This window comes from Miniopterus natalensis, chromosome 15, assembly GCF_054644295.1.
Source record: "Miniopterus natalensis isolate mMinNat1 chromosome 15, mMinNat1.hap1, whole genome shotgun sequence".
In the NCBI taxonomy this organism is placed as follows: Eukaryota; Metazoa; Chordata; class Mammalia; order Chiroptera; family Miniopteridae; genus Miniopterus; species Miniopterus natalensis.
Window position 1 is genome coordinate 2,641,918 of NC_142095.1, and position 14,121 is coordinate 2,656,038.

Consider the following 14,121-nt stretch of genomic DNA (forward strand, 5'->3'; position numbering starts at 1 on the left):
GAAACACAGCCCCATCTGGGCATGTGGCAACGAGGTGAATAAGAGACATATGTCTTACTTATCTAGAACCTTCTTCCTCTTGGCAGAAGTGATGATTTCTAGCTGGAGGCTTGGCTGATTTATGAACAGAACTGCCAGGCTAAAATAAGAATTCCACACCTAGAGACAGAGCAAGAGAAAACGCATGACAGCCCAAGTCCTTAACCTTGCAAGGAGAGATTCTAAATATATGCATGTAGCACAGAATTCATTTTACAACTTTAAGATCTTGATTTTTTTCCTTTTAAATATCTTTGCAAACAGGACTTTTTCTTTCTTTCTTGACTCTTCTGAAGCCAACAGTGTTAATTCTGGAATAGCAAGCATACTCATGGATGCCTGGCTCCCAACACCTCCCAACGTGGAGCTTGTTCTAGGTGACAGTCTAGTCACTATCAAACTTGGAAGCTGTTTGATACTATGAACATGTTAATAATAATAATAAAAGTCGGGGAGCTTGCTCCAACCCCCAAGCTGACACCTAGACGAGTCCTTTTCAAACTCCTGACCTGCAAAATTGTAAGCAAAATAAAATGGCTGTTTTAGGTAAAACAAAAACAAAAGCAGTGAGCTTGGATTTTGGCTTTCTAGAGTTATTACAAAGGTAGTGATAGATATCAGGAGCGCCTACCTTAAAGTCAAAGTCCGTCTCTGTGAAATTCTTGTGCAGTGCAGAAGACAAGTACTGGACAGTAGTGACTATAATACTGCAGTAAGGGAACAAGGCATCGGCAGAGTTAAAAGACAACAATGGCATCTGATAGCTTAGCATCAACTGTCTACACCCTGTGTGAGAACTTCTTTAGTACAATGTGCTCCCATGTAAGATGTGACTATAAAGGAAAAAGATAGACGGTACAAATCCCACAGAAAACCAGCCTTGGAGAAATGCTTCATTGCTGGCAGAACAGCACAGAACATCAGTGGGTTCTGGGCCTGGCTCTACCATTATCTGGCCTTGGTAATACCTCTCTCTGGGGCCCAGTTTCCCTGCCTAAAAAAGGGGGCAGATGGGGTTTGACGGTTCTTTAAAGTTTCTTCCAGTTCAAAGAGTGATTCTAGTATTTTGGGGACTTTGGGTAATGAACATATATATATTTTCCTCCCCTTTTTTTAAAAATTTTATTTTTGTTTAAAATATTACAGATGTCCTTTTTTCTCCCCAATGACCCATTCCACCCCATCCCTTCCCCCTCCCCAGTCCCTTTCCCCACCATTGTCCGTGTCCTTGGGTTGTGCATATATGCTGAACATATATTATTACCACCAGAGAACTTAGAGTATAATTTTATTTTTTCACATGATCATAGGGGTTTATAATTATTAAATATCTACTTTGTCATATACTATTATTTTTATCTATAAGTCATTTGATTCCAGCTTCTGGTTCAGAACATCACTCTCAATGAGAGGCTGGCTTGCTGGAATCCAGGGCATAGGTTGAGGCAGAAAGGAAGAGAAGTGGAACAGGCAGGTAAGAGTTTGATTACAGAGGGCCTTGGCTGCCTGGCAAAGGACCTGATATCTAACAGTGACCACCAGGGCTTTGATGCAGGAGAGGGCCAAGGCAAAAACAGTGCATTAGAGAGACAACTCCACCAGCAGAAGGGGCGACAAATTTGAAAGGTAAAAGCCTTAAAAGAAGAGGCTGCTCTTGCAGGATGGGTTGGGGAAACTGAGGTGCTGAGTAGAGCTGAGAGACAGAAACAAGAGGGAGTCAAACGGAAAATCCACTATTTGAGGAAATACCTGTATAATTTTGTCTATAACCATTCTTCTGTTCTGTTCTATATAAAATGTTTGCAGTTTTGAAAAAAGAAAAACAGGGCACTACAACAGGTACAAGGTGGAAAGACCATGCTGATACCCCGTTAACATAGCTAACATAAACAATTTCACTGCATACTGCGCAATGACAACACAAAGGGCAGATCACTGGGAGGAGCAGCAGACTAGAGAGCAGTGGCCAAGTGGCCTTCTCCTGATGGAGGGAGACCAGATGAGGCAGCACCTCACCTCCTACGTCACTTGTCTGGTTTGTCAATTAGAAGCACAGGCTAGAAATAGAAACAGGGCAGGAAGTCTGGGGTCAGTCTTAACATGAATTCTGTGGCCAGAGTCAGAAGCGGTCAGAGCCTCACAGCCAGGTCTCAGGTGGGTAATTAGCATTAACTGTGGGAGGTGAACAGTGTCTGGCAGACAACACAAACCAAATCAAGAGGAAGGCTTGGGACATTGCATGAAACTACAGAGCCACAGAAGCCATGGGCCAGGAAACACACCTTCCTCAAGAAGAAACCCTCCTCTGGTGTCACATTTCGCATCCTCAGCATCTCCTTGTGTATCCTTACCATGACATCATTTGCCAGGCACCTAGTCTCTATTTTTTTAAAAACTCCGATTCTTTCTTTTTTTAAAAAAAAAAAAAAAATCTTTATTGATTTCAGAGAGAGGAAGGGAGAGGGGGAGAGAGAAACATCAATGATGAGAGCCATTGACTGGCCGCCTCCTGCATGCCCTCGACCGGGGATCAAGCTGCAACCCCGGCATGTGCCTGACTGGGAATTGAACTGCGATCTACTGGATCCTAGGTTGATGCTCAACCGCTGAGCCACGCCTGGCCGGGCTCTTCATTTTGAACTTATGGAAAATGGTCAAGTCCTACTGACTGTGCCTGACATTTTTTTCATATTTACTCTCTCTTCTCTGTCCCTATGGCCTTGGTCTTGACTTCTTTCTTGCTCTCTCTCTTGCACATACATGCACTCTCCTTAGTCTGAGAACAACTCTGTGGATGTTAGTGCAGGGCCCTTCCACACTCACTTGCTTGTGAGAAGTCTCATCACCATCCAGTCCCGAGGAAAGACGCTCATCTTTATCAGATTCCGGAACACACAGAAAATCTTCAGCAGGAATTCCTGAAATGAGAGGAAAACCTGATGTGAGATACCCCCACTACCACTGCAGCTGTTTCCTCAGCAGGGCCTCCTGACCTCTAGATCACGAGAATGGGTTATACCAGTGAGTTCAATTCTGCTTCCCTTTGTGCATTGCTTTTCTCATAGAGAGTGAGTTCTAGGTACTCTCACAGGTCAGATTATGGGAGCAGATCCAAACTGGGTAGAACAGAGGCAGCCCAGTGCCTAGGGAAGGCTAGAATGCACATGAACTGGTATCCAACCAAGTGAGTCCATGGGTCTTATTCTTTGGCTCATGGTCCCTGAGCATCTGACTTTAAGAATCTGCTTTCTTGGATGTTAGGAAGACATAGACAGGAGAAGCACTTTAGGAATGGCGGAGTAAGAGCCTCTAAAAATGTGCTCCTCCAAGGAAGCATTCTGAAATAGTGGCAAGGACTGGTTAATCAAGGCCTGCAATAATCCAAGAAGCATTATTCAAGAAAAATGGTTGCATCTCAGTAGGAACAGTTGAGTTTCATTGTGTTCTAACTTTCCCATTCCCATACCCTCTCTCCCAACCTCCATGGTAGCCTTGAAAACCAGCAGCCTAGCAGTCACTGCAGGGGACAAAATGGTTTGGAGTTCCTGAAAAGGTGCCATTCCCAGACAACTGTTACTTTTTTCTCTACTTGGTAGTCACCTAGGAAAGCCTCACGCAGGGGACTTATTTGACCTGACTCAAGAGCTCACTCAGTGAGGAAAGTCTTATCACTAGAGTATTTGTTGGGGGAAAAAAAATCAGTCATAATAATTTAACATCCCAGCTACATGAAGCATCCATATCAGTTGGGACAAACAAGATAATGCCAACAGCACTTAAAAGAAAAATCTGGGGTCCTGGTTCACTGCCAACGAGTGTGGCCCAGAGTAGCTTCCCATAAAGGCACATGGTCACAAGGTTGCCATCAGTCAGGGAAAATCTGCCAGTATTACTGGGGTCTGGCTGTATGAGAACATTGCTGGCTTTCAGCTTCTGGAAGCCGTAAAGTCAGCTGTAAAGTGGGGCTGGTGAATCTTACACCCCTGGCAGTCCTAATCTGGTCACTTGTACTTGTCCCCTGGCAGGGGAAAAGCCCCTGGGCAGCCTTAGCCACATGCTTCCTTTGCTGAGTGAAAGGTAACTGCTTTGCTGCCTACCTTGAGTTCATCTTTGCTCTGGAAGTTGTCCAGGAGGTGCTGGTAATGGGTGTCACACATCTGGCGGAGCAGTGAGAGAAGGCAGGACACATACTCACCCTGGGGAAACCCAAAACACACTTAGCACAGACAATTACAAGGGATATGTTTCCCCAATCCACACAGGGCAAGGACAGAAGGAAGGGTCTGAGATGGCCCCAATGATCATGAAAGGGAAGGTGACAACTCTGGCCCTGAAAATGAGTCTTCTTTTCCGCTAAGTGAGGCCTGGGGGGTTTGGGAGTTTTAGTAAGATTTCTGCAGCATGGGGCTAGTTGAAAACCTATAATAAAGAAATACTGCAGTGAGATGGATACTCGTTTTTTTCCTAGGAGAGTTTGGCAACATAGTCCTTTGTCACTACATGAGGCCAGGGCACCACAGTGAAGTCTAGAGGGGCCACTTGGATCCAGGTGCTCAGCCTTCTTTGGACAGAATTTGGACTCTGCCCATCCTGCTGGGTCCTTCTACAAGGATCTTATTGGGGACCTCCCAGAGCTTACATGTGGTCAGTGGACCAAGCAATTGGCAAGCTATAGGCTTTAAGACTAGTGAGAATATAAAGATAAAAAAAATTAGTCTTTAAACTTTCTTCAAATTCCAACTGAGGCAGGTGGAAGAAAATCCTGCTTTAAGGATTTCTTCCAAAGACTTCCACCATCTCATGGCAATTTTTGGGACTGGGCAGCTGGGCACGGCCTCCTCTTGGAAGAATGCCTCCTCAGAAAAAAATGGAGCAAAATGGCTTCATTTGGACAATTTTCAAATGTTTTAAACTCATGGGAATCTGACAACAGTTTTTTAGTCTCTTAAATCCTTTCTAAACCCACAAAATTATTATACATATATGTATGTAAAATATATACATGTATGAGAACCTCGGTTTTATCTGAAAAATGGGCATAATAAGCCAAAATTCACAGATTTGTTGTAAGGATCAGAATAATGCACATAAAGCATTTAAGTAAAAGATCCAGTATATAAAGAAGTGCTCAATAAACTAGTTATTGTCATCTTCATTAAATCCATATAAAATGAAACGCTTGGCAAGTATTGCTAATAAATGAGTTAATATATTTGTAAAGGGCGTAAAGCAGGGTCTGGCCCACAGTAAACACTGTATTGCTGTCAGAAGAATGGGCTACCAGGACATGCCAGGTGCTTATGTGTTTACCCACAGTGAGAGTGCCCTCCACGGACCTCCTCAGGGAGCATTCTCCCCAAGCCCAGTGCTCCAGAACACGTGCCTACTCTCTGCTCTCCCTGCTCGCCTGGCATGAGGAGCTTGGCTGTCCAAGGTTTTCTTCAAAGGGATCATGGTCATCTCCCACCTGCTGACTGGAAGATTCCATGCAACGTTTATCATGTTCCAACAGCAGGGCTAAGACGCCCACTCTGAGTATAGGAGAGGGTTACTCTGGGGGCTGCCTCTCTGCCCTCCCACGAGGCTTCCCCTCTTTCTCTTCTAATTAGATCATAGGAGATCACTGTCCAGCAGTAATGCCATTACAATTTTACCTCATTGCTTTTTTCCTTAGGCTAGACACTGAGATACGAACACTACAGATGGAAGCAACTAACCTGCAGATTCAAGCAAATTCTGAGAAAATTATTCTCCTGTGCACAGCATTTGGGAGAGCCTGTTCCTAGAAGGAGCAGTCTATTTTTTGCCTTCAACCTCTTACTACATCTCTACTTCATTCCACACTATAGAAAATGACTTGGCACAAAGGCAAAGACAGTGTGCAGGAAATAGGACAAGACACATTCCTGAATCTGCCCTGACGTAGACTTCTGGGAGTATGAACCTAGAGGTTACAAAGTGGAGATGGGAGTGAGACTGGAGAAGGGAAGATGACAGCATGCTGACAACCATGCAGGGGGAGGGTGAGATGCAGGCGGAGTGTGGCGAGATGGGAGTTGGTGTGGAGGAGCCCCAGGTTAGAAAAGAAAGCAAGGAAACCTGAATGTTAGTTACTAACAGTGATCTCGGCTGTGCACTGCGGGCACCGCTGCCCTCTTACCGCCTCCTGAGCGTGCGATTTGCTCATGATGGTGAGCAGAGTCTGCAAGAGCACGTCCAGGAGGCTCTCCACCATCATCTCTACCTCCTCCATGACATCTGCCTCCTGGAGCGAGCAGCGAGAGAGCACACCGTTAGCGCCAGGCCCAGCTGGCATGCAGCTGGCAGTACTTACTAAGTCAGCCACCTCAGCACTGGCTGTTGGACTGGATTCTCACCAATCAGCCTCACTAGCATGCAGTGTGGGGGAACCCAGGGCAATGGCTCTGAGAGGAGGTGGAACACTTGCCACCGAAGCCCCAGTGTGGTGGCTGAGGCCTTACCGAGCACCACCTGACACCCACAGTTCTGAACTGCAGGCAGATACATTCATTTCAAATACAGGACAGAAGAGAAGGTCCTGAGTTGAAGGTTTTCTTTGACTTCCCTATAAATGTTAGGAGAAGCACAACACTGCTGACCAACACTGAGAAAATGGGAAAGTATTCACACCACAGGGTGTGGGGCAGCACCTTCACCACTGCTAATGTGCACAGGAGTGTCTTAGTCTTTCTGAGGACTGTTTTCTTCTCAGGGTTTTCTCTCTGGGTGATCTCAACCTCTGCCAGTCTGTCTGCTGCTAGGTTCCACTTCTAGCTCCTCAGCCTTCTTGCTCCTGGTCACTGGTCCACCTGAAGGGCTCTGGTCTCAGTGCATCTCTGAGCAGCCTCACAGAAACACAAAGCATGCCTGTTCACTTAGGGCTGCTTCCCAGCCATGAGGCTCTGAGCTTGCAAAGAGTCTGTGCTATCCTTTTACAGCCCTCTCACATTCCATCTCAAATCCTGTGGCTTGGTTTTAATTATCTCAGAGATTCCCATGGCCCCTTCTCCAGCCTCTTTATGTTATTACTGGTCGAAATGTCCACCTGTCGACCCACCCATCAATCCATCATTCATTAAGCATTTATCATGTGCCGGGCAGTTTGAGACCTGAGTGTACAGAGGTGAACAAGGAAGCTACTACCTCTGCTCTCATGGAGCTTCAGTTTCATCCATCCCCTACCTGTCTACTCGATACAATGACACCCTGCCCCATCCACATGAGGAATTTGAGTAGCTCTTGAGCCCGAAGCTGTTTCTCATCTGCTGACCTGATTTTAACACTCTTACCTGTGGAGCCTGTTTGAGAAGTTGTAAGCAACTAATTGCATCCAACTCTCTAGACTCACAAATACAACCAAGCCATCTCCTTCAGGCTCTTACCTGTTCCCATTCCTCCTCTTCCCTTCTTTTATCTTTCAATCTGTGTCCTTTTTTTAGCGATAAGCCTACCACCCCATCAAGTCTGACCTTGGGTTACTAGTAGACCTTATGCACCTCGTGTTGCCTCTTAGGCCTGGTGGGAAGAAGAGCTGCCAGAACTTGCCTGGAGCCAAGAGCAAACAACAGGGCCACTACAACTCTCACAGTGGCTCTGCCAAGCTGGGCATCATCACCAGATGGTACTTTAAGTCTGGACACCAGAGTGCCCTACTGGGTCCCTGTATCCTGCTCAAACCAAGCATAGTCTCTTTTTGGCACCTCTTTGGGTCCACGTGGCTGGTCTGCCCTTGTATGGTCTTATCACCTGGATACTGGCCTTCATTTTCAAGGCACTTGAAATTTTAATCCCCAGGAACCTTATTTCAGCTTAATAAGATGGTGTAATAAAAAACTCATTCTTGTTCTTAATTTCTTTATATTTCCCAAATTTTCTATAGAAATGGGCATTTCTCCTATTATCATAAATACATAAAATATGTCATTAAAATAAATTATTCATGCCTGACACGTGTCTTCCCTTCCTTCCCTCCCACCACAGATTTCTTTTTAAAAGAAAATAAAAAAAAAGAAAATAGGCAAAAGCATTATTAGTTGAAACCTCACCCCTAAAGCATAATTCTACCATCCAATGAGGCTCAGAGCTCCTGTGGGCAACATTTATCTCTCAAACACCCTGACCTCATCTGGCATAGGACAGGAATGCCATATGGGTGGAATCAAGATGCCAGGAAGCTGACAGAAAAGTCTGAATGAGCAAGCTGCCTCTCAGCCTGCCTGCCCCCGTTTGTGCCCGAGCACCCTCAGAACACTCCCAGAAACACAGCATTAACACCTTTGATAGAAACAGAGCATGGCACAGGATTGGGCTGTCTGGTACTACAGACAGCTACGTTTCTGGGTGGATTTAGGGTGGATGTATGGTAGAGAAACTTTTAAAAATAGCAAGACTGTGTTGTGTCGAGTAGCCCGCTGGGCACGCACAGGCCTCGGTTCACTCAGGCACCTTCTTGTCACTGATGAAAGCTTCTCTGACTGAGAAGTGTACAAAGCGATCTTTGTTGGTCTGCCTCTGGCTAGAGTGACACCAGTCTAGAGCGGAGCAGAGAGGGGAGTGGGTGTGGGGCCACTACCAGAGAGCTGGTCTTGACGATGGAGAAGATGCTGCCAAGAATCCCTGAGCAGATGAGCAGCTCTTTCTGCTGCCTCAGGTGAAGGTGAATGTGATGGAGAACCACAGGAAGCAGGATGCGGCGGGATTCTGGGAGAGAAGACACAAAGGTGAAGGAGCCCTTTAGAGGAGACCGAACCACCTCAGGAAGCCAGTGGCACTGTGGGCTTAGCTGGTCTCAAAGTAGGCGGGGCTGGGGCTAAAGCCAAGCTGGAGGCCACCCCCTTTCCTTTGGCAGGCCTGGAAGTCCACTTCTGGCCTTTACAACACACCCAACAGCATTACCCTTCCACCTCTTTCCTTCTCTCAGGTCAAGACTTAGTATCTATGGTATTGTGGGCAAGATGAATGTTAAGACACCGCTTCCAATCGAAATCTCTTTAACGACTAGACTCCAAATTAAAGGCTTAGCTTACAGTGGAAATTCCATTTAAATGACGCTCCAGCTCTATAAGCTGCACTGACTGATCGTGCACAGTTGATATGGATTACAAGTTGTCCCTCTTCAAGGCACCCTGGCCAGGTGGCCTGGCACTTCCATTCCCTCAACCCCCTGCCCCAGCATTTTCCCTTCAGGCTTGTGGGATGTTAGGTGTGACCACAGCAATGAACAGAAGGACTTCTGTCATTAACCTTTGATAATTAGCTAACCCTTATTGCCAATCCTACTTTTCTTTTCTCCTTAATGTTACCCAAATAGCACTGTCATTGGAGGTGACTCTATTTAGCACCCTGAATTCAGGAAGGCTACTAACTCACTCCAAGACCTTAGGCAAGTCACTTCTTCCTGGGGGCTTGATGTTTCTCATCTGCAGAATGAAGTGCTAATGGCCCCTCTGCATTCACTCATAGGTGTGATGACAATACAAGTGTGACCATTTCTGGTCCCTGGCCAGCACGGTTCAGTCAGATTATCAGTAATACAAACGAGCCATAGAGTTTTGGATTTATTGTTCATATTTCACTACAGTTAAGTGTTCCAGATGAAATTCAGATAGAAAATCTTTGTCAGCCAAAGACAAACTGCATGACACACAGAGATTTTAGGACTGCCTTGTCAAATACTTATTAGAATATATTCCAATACAATGGATTGACAGTTATTCTATGTCAGAAAAAGATGCTTGGCCCAAAGAGAAGTTCATAATGTTTTGTAGGCCAAAATACCAACAAAACAGAACTTGAAACAACCAACAGCTGCCTGCAGACAAAATAGCAGTTTGCTACTGGAATCTGCCGAAGAAATCAAACTAACATGCTCTGAGGATGAGAGTGCCGGCTAAATGACACCACCCGGCAGCAATCCTGCTTCCGGGAAGAGTCTGCAGCTTGGGCACTCAGTGAAAGTGAGACAGGAATGGAAATTAGGTGGTGCCTTGTCATCTCAAAACCCAATTACATAGCTCCACAGCCACATAAAGTTTATGAACGAGTTTTCTACGTGATTATGGGAAGCAGCAAGGACCTGAAAAAGTATTAGAAATAAAGCATGTCAGTGAGAGCAGCCTGCTGCGCCCTTCCCAGATATCCAGAAAGCATCTTCCTAAGCAGTACATAAAGCTTCAGTATGGGCAATGGCCTCAGTGACAGTGAGTCCAAGCTACTGATAAAATCTTCAGTCTGGGAGCTGGTGAAGAGAGAGTGTTTAACATAGTTACTGAAAGAAAAGCTGATTTTCTTGGTGGCAGCTTTGCCATCAGCAATACGCCACACTAGCAAGTTAAATTAAAGAGAACCTTTGCTTAGTATTGCAAACGTGTAGCACTGGGCTGTGAAATTACTGTTCCTAATGCTTCAAAAGTCAAACTTAAAAAAATTTACTACCAAAAATTCTAATTATAAAAATTCTAATAATTGTTTGTCTAGCATTTCAGACTTATTCCTGTGCCTTAGAAGTTTATCCTATAATAGTGACATTCTGCTTAAAGGATCAGGCTTATGTTGATCTTAACATTGACCACTGAGTACTTGGTACCACTGCAAAATGGTCACGTTCAATGTGGTTTCAGGTTTGAACCTGGTTCTTTCTGAATGGCTGCCTGGGCTGCTGATGGTATCTGTTAGGCTGTTCCGACCTGCTTGGGAGTGTGGAGGGTTCTCTGTTCATCTCTTTGTCTAATGCTTAGAGGTTCCTTCAAAGAGAGGAAAAGCAGTCTGACTGGTGAGACAAGGAATCAAGAAAGCACAGCAGGTTCTCGGGGCCCCCTTCAGGACCGCTTTACTCCCTGATCTGTTCTCCTTGGGCTAGCCCTTCTCTCTTGCTCTTCCTCTGTTCTCCCACCCTGCTGGCCCCATTCCTGGCAGCTAGCTAGATTGAAGGGCCTGAAGTTGCTCTGAAGGTCATGTCATGCGTGTCGCTAGGAATAAACTGTGAGTCTGCATTTTCGAACATAGTTTACCCAAAAGTCTGTATTTTAAGGGCCACTGGCTCCTTGCATGATGGTTGATAAAACTGGTCTTTTGATTGCCACTTGGCTAGCACCCTGAAAAGGTGAGTCTAGCTCTCATCCCATCTTGATTTACCTGAGAAAGAGAACAGGCGGCTGTCCACAGTCCTGGCGATGGACTGCAGCTTCACCACATCCATTGACTGTCCAATGTGTACAGTGCTGGGCATGCTCCCCAGAGTCCCTCTCACAAACTCTGCCACCTCCTGCACGGTGAACATTTGCAGCAGCTCATCAAAAATGGTTGGGAAGGAATTGAGGAGTGCAGCCTGTAGAAGCAAGTGAAGCTGTGGTTAGCTCAGAGGCAGGTGTGTGCCTGTCTTGCACTCATACAAAGACACAAGGTGGTGAGAGGTTGAGAAGGCGTTGCAGGCCCTGCTGTGGGAGGGCTTCCCCCTGGCTTTCACTCCACCCATCACTGTAGCACTCCGGGGACATGGAGCAGGGAGAACCAAAACGGAAATCAAAACGAGAGAACTGACTGGGCCCAGGCCACTTGAAGCTTTCATAATTTGTCAAGGCATTTGCTGGCAAGAGAAGGGAATATAAAATGAAATCAGCTCAACATGGCTTAATATCCATAGCTGTTTTTGCTTATAAAATGGATTTAAATTTTTGTCTCTGTCTCTATGATCAAGCTCTTTACCTTTCAACTTTGGCCCCAAACTCAAGCCAGGAGCCTCTCAAAGAGAGTACGGCAGAGAGCTGAGCACCTGCAAGCAGCACTAGCTGAACTATGCTCAGATCCCTGCAGCCAGCAACCCAGCTGAGAGCTGGACCATTTTCCCAGGATAGAGACATTTATCTGAAACCATGAAATCTAAAGACTTTATTTCCTTTATATGTGATGCCCGGCAGTCTCAAGTGTAAATCCAAAGGGTGAAAAATGTGTGAACTTAGTGAGACATGAACTCTTAAGGACTTTCAATGCTGTTGGCATTGAGTTCAGTGGCCTAGATGGCCCAGGGAGTGTATGTGCTTGAAGACTTCTCTTCTAGAATCTCAGCTCTGGTAGACCCATGAGGTGGCCTCTTGAGGACAATCTGATAATAATTCTAAAAGCTTTGGGAGGCAGAGTAATATAGGAGACAGACAGTGAATTTTGGAATTAGACAGACATGAGTTCAAATCCCAGCTTTACAAACACTTATCTGCCACAGAACCTTGGGTGAGTTACTGCCTAATCCTCAGTTTTCTCATCTGTAAAATGGAGATGATGCTATTAGTTATCTCCTGACATTGGTATGAGGAAAAAAATTAGGAGCATAAAGTTTGTTTCCAGTAGAGTGCCTGGCACACAGCAGGCCTTCAATAACAGCTGGCTCTCATTCTTCTCTCTTCTGCATGGAGGTGGTACAAAGGCTTTTCCACTCCTCAGTCCTCTTACACAATTAACCCAAGGCATACAAAGGGAAACGACGTGTCACCTCGAGACAAGGAGATGAGAGTGCGCTCTTCCTAAGTGGCAGGTGGAGGAGGGGGGCTGTTTTTCTTGACCAGTTCATCAGACAGTAGACACTGGCCTTGGGTGAGTGGGAACTTATGACACCGGGAAGCAGGTCTGTCACACTGCAGGGTATGCCCAGGCCAGCCCCAGCACAGAATTTACATGAGTTCTATCTGAAGACCTGTAACTCTCTGAGATAACAGGGAGGCTATTTTGTAGTAATTAGAACCAGCACAAAAATGTATTACTATAAGCAGCTAGATAAAAAAGACAATAGGGGGGAATGTAGGCATTTCAAAATCAACACTGAACTAAGTAGCTGGTTTGCTCTCTCAAGTAATGACATTTTCTACATTCATGCACCGGAACAGGACACTGGTACCATACCATTTCCTAGGGATCAGAATCAAAGACATAAAGTCTGACTGAATACTACACTTGGTGAGACTTCTGAAACTCATGAAACATGAGCCTGGCACCAAAGAAGCAGGTCTGATCCCAACTCAGGTCTAAGCTGAGACTAGATCTCAACTATTTTTCCTGATGTGGCAGGAGCATGCCACTGAGTACAGGGCGTTGCCGAGTTCTCAGGAAGCACACCTGCCTTGCTCGGCCAGCTGCCTCAGAGTTAGCTGCCTTTCTCTGCAGACTGAGGGGCGGAGTCCTGGGCCCTCGCTGGCAGGAACAGGTAGGCTGGAGGGGAGAAGGGAGGAGGAAGCATCAAAGCGCCCCTGCGGCTCACAGACCTGAGTGAAGAGGAGTGTTTCTGAGTTTCTGCTGTCCAGACTGAGAACAAACCGGATGGAGTGGAAAAGTTCTTGGATGCTGGACCGGAACTGCTCCTCTTCCATTCCACATGTGGCTCTTGAATACAGGATCCTCGACTGCACAATGAACTTGAAAAGGTACTCCAAGGCCTGGAGGTGTGGTAGCAAACGGCATGAAAAGGTGTTAAAGATGGTCAGGAACCAACAGCAGGGAACGAAGGGCAAAGTAACAGCAAATTCTACAGTAAAATCAGGTGATGGACAATGCCAGCTGTGGAGACAAGCATCTTTTGTTTTTGTTTTTAACTTTTCTTGAAGTCAGCCAGTACGTTACCCGCATGGCTTCCTGAATGTGGTCCTGCCGAATCAGTTCTGCTGAGCAATCCATGTACCACTTCAAACAGCGGATGAGCTCCCTGGGAAAGAGAACGGTTCCAGAAACCTCACTTTAATCCACAAGCAATGCAGCCTGAAATGTTTTCAGCCCTGAACCAGCCACACAGGAAATAATATCCTGCTGATGAGCTAGACTGAATCGATAGAGCCACTGCAGCTGTGAAATCTTTGGATCATCTGAGACCAGATGTCCATAAGGAGCTGCCACGTTTTAATTAACAATTACAATCACTCTTTACCACTCTCCCTGACACATTTCTTCTTTGATTACCAGAAAGTTTTCCCAAAGTCTTGGCCTGCATGTGTATGTTTGTTTTGTCTAGAGCTGCTGTGTCTCTACAACACACAACCATGACTAGAGAATAACAGACTCTGAATACAGGTGCAGAGTCCC

General features: G+C 45.8%; 1 protein-coding gene across 1 annotated transcript in view; it reads right to left on the reverse strand.

The window, feature by feature from the left end:
- DOCK3 (dedicator of cytokinesis 3) overlaps positions 1–14,121 on the reverse strand; it is a 164,362-nt gene that overhangs the window by 38,738 nt on the left and 111,503 nt on the right. Inside the window, exons 22-30 of the mRNA XM_087825076.1 lie at positions 13,666–13,747; positions 13,311–13,481; positions 11,194–11,386; positions 8,633–8,760; positions 6,200–6,304; positions 4,137–4,235; positions 2,863–2,957; positions 671–746; positions 59–159 (exon numbers count right to left, since the gene is read on the reverse strand). Of these exons, the coding sequence (XP_087681202.1) occupies positions 59–159; positions 671–746; positions 2,863–2,957; positions 4,137–4,235; positions 6,200–6,304; positions 8,633–8,760; positions 11,194–11,386; positions 13,311–13,481; positions 13,666–13,747 (1,050 nt within the window). The remainder of the gene's footprint in view (positions 1–58; positions 160–670; positions 747–2,862; positions 2,958–4,136; positions 4,236–6,199; positions 6,305–8,632; positions 8,761–11,193; positions 11,387–13,310; positions 13,482–13,665; positions 13,748–14,121) is intronic.